Source organism: Conger conger, chromosome 7 (assembly GCF_963514075.1).
Source record: "Conger conger chromosome 7, fConCon1.1, whole genome shotgun sequence".
Lineage (NCBI taxonomy): Eukaryota > Metazoa > Chordata > Actinopteri > Anguilliformes > Congridae > Conger > Conger conger.
In genome coordinates this window covers 63,374,851-63,384,124 of record NC_083766.1, presented here as the reverse complement: position 1 = coordinate 63,384,124, position 9,274 = coordinate 63,374,851, and the positions used below count along the sequence as shown (strand labels likewise).

Below are 9,274 nucleotides of genomic sequence, written 5' to 3'. Positions count from 1 at the left end.
ACACACCTAAACTCACACCCACATGCGTGCACACACACACCTAAAAACAAACACACTCCTAAATGCACACATACGCATCCAAACCCACACACACGCGCACACACATTCACACATATGCATAAACACACATACATCTCCACTCCTACCGTTTTCTTTTGTATCTCCTGTTGGATAACAGCTCTGGCGAGTAAACAGCAGAGGAAGCTGTCACAGTCAGCGGTTCATGGGGGCAGGGTGAGTCACCCTGCGAGACGCACTGCACATGAAGCACGAGGCACACTGCACATGAAGCAGGAGGCACACTGCACATGAAGTACGAGGCGCACTGCGCACTGCACATGAAGCAGGAGGCACACTGCACATGAAGCAGGAGGCACACTGCACATGAAGCACGAGGCACACTGCACATGAAGCACGAGGCACACTGCACATGAAGCAGGAGGCACACTGCACCTGAAGCAGGAGGCACACTGCACCTGAAGCAGGAGGCACACTGCACATGAAGCAGGAGGCACACTGCACACTGCACATGAAGCAGGAGGCACACTGCACATGAAGTACGAGGCGCACTGCGCACTGCACATGAAGCAGGAGGCACACTGCACATGAAGCACGAGGCACACTGCACATGAAGCAGGAGGCACACTGCACCTGAAGCAGGAGGCACACTGCACCTGAAGCAGGAGGCACACTGCACATGAAGCACGAGGCACACGGCACACGGCCTCGACCACGAGCAGCGGCCGCATCACAATTTTTTTTTTTAAACAGCGCTGCTGTAAAAATGTGCCTCTGTTTCTTACCTTAAATGTGATGTTTGGTAACTCAAGCAGGGCAGGGCAGAGGATGTATGCATATACTCAGAAAGTGATCCACTGCAACACTGCCAGCCTGTGTGTAGGTAGTTCTGAAGGTAAGAGACTGTGCGCATGTACGCTAGCTGTGACGTTGGTTTGCTCACAGGATATTGCACTCTCCTGTTCCCTTGCTTGTATTACAATTAAGATAATAGATGAAAAAGATTCGCTGCGAGCAGGGTTCGAACCTGCGCGGGGAGACCCCATTGGATTTCAAGTCCAACGCCTTAACCACTCGGCCATCGCAGCCTATTGAGGCAATGGGTCGTCTCCAGTGTACATATACATTCGTAAAGGATACTATACAGAACAATTTGCTTGCTCGGGAAAAGCACATTTTAATCAACAGCATGTGCAAATGTTAACCAGAGAAATACCTTAAAAAGACATATCACAAAATGGTCGAACAATCCAGACATAACGACAACTTGCTGGCTGTCACCGTAGCTACTATTATTTGCTGCATTGTAGCGAGCAACTAACGTTAGTTAGCGTCGTTTGTTTTGTTTAAAACAATCTGAAGCTACCTCGATGTACTTAGCTCGCTATATTGTTTATTGCAAAACAAGTGCAATGCCGAGAAGAAACAATATCTAAACGCCATTACTAATTGTACGGAACTTCTTATATGTTACAGTTATGTTAAATTGGTCTGTAAAGAGTGCTGGGATCACGTGGGGATGTAGCTCAGTGGTAGAGCGCATGCTTCGCATGTATGAGGCCCCGGGTTCAATCCCCGGCATCTCCACTCATTTTGCACGGGAGAGTTTGAGTTAAATGCAGTCTGGTGGTGTAGTCGTGCGGGGAAAGCTTTATTGGCTAAATTAGGCCCCTTTGAGCGTCATTGGATGCCACAGCACACCGAAGCACCACGTGCATCCCTTTATGGCCAGAGTCTATCCTTCTTTTTTGTTTTACAGGATGACGCACCATAAGAAAGCACATCATCTCAAGCTGATTTCACAAACATGACCGTGAGTTCAGTTTAGTCCAGTGACCTGATCTCCATCCGATAGCCCTGTGCGGTCTTATATAGCCAAAATGGGCCAGAAGCCCTAAGGAATGGCTCCAGCATCTTGTTGCATTCCTCCAGCATTCCTCGGATAATCCAGGTTGTTCTGGAGGTAAAAGGGGGTAGATTCTAGATATATGCAACTAATAAAGTGGCCGTGTAATGCTACATTATTGATACAGTGTAACGTACATGCACGACCAACTTCCATTTCGCAACGTCTTGTCGCCACAACAAAACTTCCTTTAATCAGCTCGCGATCGCTACCCTGCACACCCACACAAACATAAAAAAACAGCAGAGCTGTTTCTCTGCATTCGGCTCTACCATAAAAGGCAAGCGTCAGTAGGCTATTGCATACTCTGTGAAGGCTAGCTGGGTTGGTCGTAGCTGGTTGGTTGTTTAGGTCACCCGGTTGATGGGGTAATATAGTCTAGTTGTGGAGAAAGTCAACGAAGTCAATTTGAAAGGCAGTCAATAACGAGCCGCGTCCAGAGGCTGCACATTTCTATCCGGCAGGTAACAGCTCGAGCCCTCTCTTTTACCCTCCCCTTCTTCTTCTTTTTTATTACTATTTTGTTTACTCCTTATTTTATTATAAAGGCTATACTTTTATTTCAATCTGAAGTAGGCTAGCCAACTTTATTTTGTCATTCTGTGCTTACTATGTTTAATCACTTAATTAGGGGAGACCGGGGCGTGTTGATTTTCATAGTTGCATTTGCGCATGAATGGTGGGATTTGTTCTCAATAATATATTCTAGCAAGCAACTTCTTGTGTGTGAGTGGCACGGCGATTTGAGAACTTCATCCGGAGTTAGGCTATGAATCTGCGTTTTAGCACCCTCCAAATATTGTTTTTTTTCACCAATGTGTACAACTCATTTTTGAGCGCCGTGTTCCAACATGCGTTACATTACATGCCAAGGCATTTAGCAGATGCTTTTATCCAGAGTGACGTACAACGAAATGCAGATCAAACACAAGTACAAGCGCGAAGAGGACCTGAGAGGACAGTACAGTTCCGAGTCCTAGTGTGACCATATAGATGCAATCCCCCGTCTATTATAAATGCATCAGCCACAATAACGGTTAATGCATCGATATCCACGCGTACATGCACTTATTCTGTCATATTTAGCACTGACTTCATATCCGTTTCTTTCCAGGCATTAATTAATGCTGCCATATGCGCTTAGTTTAGACAACATATAGACACTTTCTACAGGACAATTATCAGATGAAAAATGTAAACGGTAAGAAATGTTGCATTCACAACCTTTGACTTGTAGCAAAACAAAGCATGTGTGTAGGCCAAGGTTATATATTTTTTAATTAAGCGAAAAAGTGTTTTGTTGTTCCCCGGTCTCCCCTATATTGTATTTTATTGTGTTTGGAAAGGTGCTGTATAAATGAAGATATGATAAAAAAAAGATTGGGTCGCCCGCCCCCGTGCATTTTGTCTCTGTTTGCGGTAGACTGAAATATGAAACCGGCGGAGATATGCAGTGGGGACACATTTGCAATTCAAATACAGATTAAAAATATTAGCTGCTTGGGTTTGTTCTTGTGACATAGCGCATGCAAATACTGGCCTATTACATTTCAAGCCGTTTCCTTCGCGTTGTTTGTCCACAGGACAGGATAGACATTTGTAATAAGCAGATGTAGGTAGGTATGAAATTGCAGTCTCCAATATGTATAGGCTACATACTGACATATTTTCTTTCCTGATTCGCCTCTGTACTCCACAATTTTAGATCTACAATCAAACAAACCACGCGTGCTTAAAGTGCGGATTCTCAGGTTTAATTAAAGGGTATTTTGTGTTAGTTTCACCAAGTAGAATCTACAGCGCTTTCCCATGCACAGTGGTCAGAGGAGAAAGGCCAGACTGGTTGAAGTTGACCTGAAGGCGACAGTAACTCAACCACTTTCGGATACGTTGGCTGTTACGATTTTAGTTTTGTTCCCTTTTGCGCACTGCAGATGGCGATGTACGAGGTGACCGTCAGAACATCGCGGGAGCCACACTCCGGCTCCTACTGCGGCGTGCAGGTCACTCTGATTGGTGTGCAAGGCGAAAGCCTCCCCGCCTCGCTGGACCCAGAGCACCAGCACCTAACGCCCGGTTCGGTGAGTTGCACACGGCCTTGAACAAGGATGCATGCTGCATTCTCATTATTTTTTTTTGTCTGATCATCTTTATTCAGTACTTGGGGACGCACTGAGGGTCAGTGCCGTCAGCAGTTTACAGGAGTGCCGAGTTTACAGAGAAAACACAATAAAGTAATAGGCTACAATATTTTCAAAACGCAAAATTAAAACAACCAATGAATAAGACATTGGTTAAAAGTTGAGAATGGTGTTGCAACATTAGCAAACATTAAACATAAAATGTAATCAGGTTCTGAAGTCCAATAGGCGCCAAAGCATTAAGTTTGAGGAAGAGTTGTAGTCAAAGTATTCAAAGTGTCAAAAGGCAAACTCCCTAAACTCAGTATTAATCGCAGACCGAGGAGCAACATGTCCTCTGAATAAGTATCTGTCCGTCAGATCTCATTTCACTTGTCCCTCAATCAAGTTCTTAGTCTGGGTCTCTTTAGTCAGAATACAGACACGCACTGTTCACTCAGGCTGTTTCCACAGTAGGCTTGGCCTAAGCAGCCTGTGGCCTAGTGGCTAAGCTGCATGACTGGGACCTGGAAGGTTGGTGGTTTAAGCCGCAGTGCAGCCACAATAAGATCCGGACAGCTGTTCCACCCTTGAGCAAGGCCCTTAAGGCCCCCACATTGCTTCAGGGGGATTGGCCCCTGCTCAGTCTAATCAACTGTAAGTCGTCTTGGATACAAACGACAGCTAAATAACACATTATGAATGATGATAATTATGGGTAGTTTCACGGTCCGTGGGTCGATGTGTATCCGCGGCAGGCCTGTGCAGTGACGGTGCGGGTGGACCAGCCTCTGGGCCCCCTGGTGCTGGTTCGGCTGCGTCTGAAGGCCCGTCCGGGCTTCCCAGAGCAGGACTGGCACTGCCAGGCTGTGGAGGTCAGCTTGGGCAGCGAGACGGACCAGCCGGCCCAGCTGTTCCCCTGCAATAAGTGGCTACAACCAGCAGATGGAGACATTGAGCTGCGGAACGGACAGGGTGAGCGGAGCTGGTTTTCAGAATGAGAGAGCGGGGGATATGGGTGGGAGGATGAGATGGAGGGAGATGGTTCTGAAAGTGTAACTGTGTTTCACACCTTATTTATCTCTCCCTCCCACACACATACACACACACACACACACGCATATGCACACACACATACATACACACACACTGCCCCCCCCCACACACACTGTCTCTCTCACACACACACACACACACACACACACACTCACTGTCTCTTTCACACACACACATACACACACACACACACTGTCTCTCTCTCACACACACATACGCACACACACACATACATACACACTGTCTCTTTCACACACACACACACACACACACACACACACACACACACACTGTCTCTCTCACACACACACACACACACACACACACATACACACACTGCCCCCCCACACACACACTGTCTCTCTCACACACACACACACACACACACACCGCCTCTCTCTCACTCACACACACACACACACACACTCACACACACACTATCTCTCTCTCTCTCTCTCTCTCTCTCTCACACACACCGCCTCTCTCTCACTCACACACACACACACACACACACACTCACACACACACTATCTCTCTCTCTCTCTCTCTCACACACACACTGTCTCTCTCACACACACACACACACACACACACACAGTTTGTACTGTAAACTCAGAGACTCTGCAGGTACTGAAAGAGCACAGAGCCAAGGAGCTTCAGACCAAACAGCAGCATTTTAGGTAAGCCTTTTTTATCTCTATTCATCTCTCGCTCCCTCCCTCCCTCCCTCTCTCCCTCCCTCCCTCTATCTCTTTATCTCTTCATCACCCTGGCTCTTCCTGTGTATTCATTTCTCTGACTTCTCTTCTTTTTGCCTCCTCACACTCTCGCTTGTTCTGTGGTCCTCTCAAATTCAAATTGGCTTGAAATAGAAATGTACTTATTGCCATAGCATACATATGAATAATATTAAGATACAAATTATTATGGTACATGAACAATATATCACAATAACAACAACCATAACAATAATATATCAATAAGTATGTACATGTTTATCCTTATTGTTTATCTTTATTTATTTATCTAGATAAATCTCTCCCTCTCTCTATTTGTGCATCGTGTAATTCCTGCTCTGCCCTGTAGGTGGTGCACATTTGCCGAAGGAGTCTCCAGCTGTGTGGATTTTCAGAGCCTGAAGCCCCTGGGACCCAACCTCACTTATACCCGCAAGAGGTACCCCTAAATCTCACCCGCAAGAGGTACCCCTAAATCTCACCCGCAAGAGGTACCCCTAAATCTCACCCGCAAGAGGTACCCCTAAATCTCATCCGCAAGAGGTACCCCTAAATCTCACCTGCAAGAGGTACCCCTAAATTTCACCTGCAAGAGGTACCCCTAAATCTCACCTGCAAGCGGTACCCTTGAATCTCACCCGCAAGAGGTACTCCAAAATCTCATGTACTGTATACTAGTAAGAGGTACCCCAGTGTCACTTATACTCGTAAGGGGTACTCTGAGGATCTATCTCACACATCTCTCTGTGTCTCAGGGTGAAAGCGCATGAGGGGGTGTTGACAGAGCTCCTTTCCTGTGTTCATGGCTGTTGTTGTTTAGTGTGAAAGGCTTTGACAGGTCTTCTCTCTCCCAGCCCAGGGGTGGACACGTTCTATCTGAAGGGCTTCACTGATAGACCCTGGGGCAGCTTTGAGGAGCTCCAGACACTGTTCGCCTTCAATGCCAGAGACAACATCACCGCAAGTAGGATGTGCACACACACATACACACACACACACATACACACACACGCATATGGACACACACTCTCTCATACACACACACGTACACACACACACGCATACGGACACAAACTCTCTCATACACACACATGCAGTGGGCTCCAGAATTATTGGATGCACAAAAAAGATTTTTTTTTGTGCATTGTCAGTCAGAGGTGTCAATAATTATGGCGCCCACTGTGCACAAAAATAAAAACTATAATATTTTTTACCGCCACTGAGTTCATTTCTTCTTCAGGTGATTTTGATGAGAGGATGGTGATCCCTCGCTCTCTCCCTCCTTCACCCCACCTCCACCCTCCTTCACCCCACCTCCACCCTCCCACCTCCACCCTCCTTCACCCCACCTCCACCCTCCTTCACCCCACCTCCACCCTCCCACCTCCACCCTCCTTCACCCCACCTCCACCCTCCCACCTCCACCCTCCTTCACCCTACCTCCACCCTCCTTCACCCCCCCACCTCCACCCTCCTTCACCCCACCTCCACCCTCCCACCTTCACCCTCCTTCACCCCTCCTTCACCCAACCTCCACCCTCCTTCACCCCACCTCCACCCTCCCACCTCCACCCTCCTTCACCCCACCTCCACCCTCCCACCTCCACCCTCCTTCACCCCACCTCCACCCTCCCACCTCCACCCTCCTTCACCCCACCTCCACCCTCCTTCACCCCACCTCCACCCTCCTTCACCCCACCTCCACCCTCCTTCATGTAGATTTTGTTCGGGCCCACTGGTCCGAGGACTCCTTCTTCGGCTATCAGGCCCTGAACGGCTGCAACCCGCTGGAGCTGCACCAGATCCGCCAGGCCCCGCCCAACCTGTCCGTCAGCACCGACATGCTCCGCCCATTCCTGCCCGAGGGCTCCTCATTGGAGCAGGAGATGGAGGTGTGTCCACGTGCTTGTGTGCCACTGTTCAAAAGAGTCTCAGAGCTGGCGTGGATTTAGACCGCACCGCTCAGTCTGTGTGGGTTCTGAGTTGGGTTTTATAGAGCTGGGGTGGATTTAGACTGCACCGCTCAGTCTGTGTGGGTTCTGAGTTGGGTTTTATAGAGCTGGGGTGCATGTGTTTTGTACGGCAGAGGGGAACCATTTTCCTGCTGGATTATAAAGTTCTGGACGGAGTTCCGGCCAACACTGTCAACGGGAAGCAGCAGTACCTGGCAGCACCTCTCTGCATTCTGCACTACAGCCAGCAGGGGGAGCTGAAGCCCATCGCTATTCAGGTTTGGGCAGGAAGACCCTGCTCTGCTGAGATTTTTTACCTGTATTTAACCATGTAAAGTCTCATTAAGATTAAACACCTGGCTAAGAGGCAGCATGAATTAATAGACATGAAGGTTATGCACAGACAGTGTTATCTGGAGACAGATAGTGTTATCCTGTGACAGATAGTGTTATCTTATGACAGACAATGTTATCCTGTGACAGACAGTGTTATTCTGAGACAGATAGTGTTATCCTGTGACAGTGTTTTCCTGAGACAGTGTTATTCTGAGACAGACAGTGTTATCCGAAGACAGTGTTATTCTGAGATAGTGTTATCCTGAGACAGACAGTGTTATCCTGTGACAGACAGCGTTATCCTGAGACAGACAGTGTTATCCTGCGACAGACAGTGTTATCCTGAGTGGATTCATTCCTGATGTCCTCATTAGTCTTTCTTTATCTTACGCTGTCATTGCGCAGTCAGGATGAGAAATATCTCACTGTTGTTTTCAGTCCTGCTGCAGAATTTCAGATTAGAGGTGTTCCCTGTTTGCTGGGAATGTCAGTGAGCCTAACTAGAATCAGCAAGGGGTGTGTTTAATTAAGAATCGGTGTCACACCACACATACTGGTCTGCCAGACGATCAGCTTAGCAGCTTACAGTGCTTCTCTCATCCTGAGGGCAGCCATAACAATGCATTGCTCAAGGGCTCAAAAGCTACACTGATATTATGGTGGCTACACTAGGGCTTGAACTATCAACCTTCCCAATCCCAGTGAAGCACCTTAGCAACTAGGCTATAGGCTGACCCCCCCCCCCCCAAAGTCACAGCCCAAAATCACTATGGTCACGTTTCTTGATTGACAGCTGCAGCAGACCCCCGGAGCACAGAACCCGGTGTTTGTGCCCTCTGACCCGGATGCTGATTGGCTGCTGGCGAAGATGTGGGTGAAGAATGCAGACTTCCAGTGCCACCAGCTGCTCACGCACTTCCTGAACACGCACCTGCTGGGAGAGGTGTACTGCACCGCCACCCTCAGGCAGCTCCCGGAAGTGCACCCGCTGCACCAGGTAGGCACCAGGCCTGGCGCACATACACCGTAGGGGGCGGGGGGTTGAGAGTATTTCATAGGAGGTAGACCACTGATAGATCACTCTCCTGATCATCTCCGAGCAGATGAATGACTATTTGTGCTTGTAATTTCTGCATTTTTCAACTCACA

At 48.1% G+C, this 9,274-nt stretch overlaps 1 protein-coding gene and 2 non-coding genes across 3 annotated transcripts in view; 2 read left to right on the top strand and 1 right to left on the bottom strand.

Moving 5' to 3' along the window:
* Positions 1-1,024: 1,024 nt before the first annotated feature.
* Positions 1,025-1,106, bottom strand: trnas-uga (transfer RNA serine (anticodon UGA)). The gene has a single exon. It is a non-coding gene; the product is annotated as a tRNA-Ser (tRNA).
* Positions 1,107-1,533: 427 nt separating this feature from the next.
* Positions 1,534-1,605, top strand: trnaa-cgc (transfer RNA alanine (anticodon CGC)). The gene has a single exon. It is a non-coding gene; the product is annotated as a tRNA-Ala (tRNA).
* Positions 1,606-2,180: 575 nt separating this feature from the next.
* zgc:152891 (uncharacterized protein LOC767741 homolog) overlaps positions 2,181-9,274 on the top strand; it is a 13,483-nt gene continuing 6,389 nt past the window's right edge. The window contains exons 1-9 of the mRNA XM_061250289.1: positions 2,181-2,388; positions 3,859-4,005; positions 4,803-5,019; positions 5,699-5,780; positions 6,187-6,276; positions 6,692-6,801; positions 7,557-7,729; positions 7,924-8,067; positions 8,919-9,122. Coding sequence (XP_061106273.1) covers positions 3,859-4,005; positions 4,803-5,019; positions 5,699-5,780; positions 6,187-6,276; positions 6,692-6,801; positions 7,557-7,729; positions 7,924-8,067; positions 8,919-9,122 — 1,167 coding nt within the window. The 5' untranslated portion in view covers positions 2,181-2,388. The remainder of the gene's footprint in view (positions 2,389-3,858; positions 4,006-4,802; positions 5,020-5,698; positions 5,781-6,186; positions 6,277-6,691; positions 6,802-7,556; positions 7,730-7,923; positions 8,068-8,918; positions 9,123-9,274) is intronic.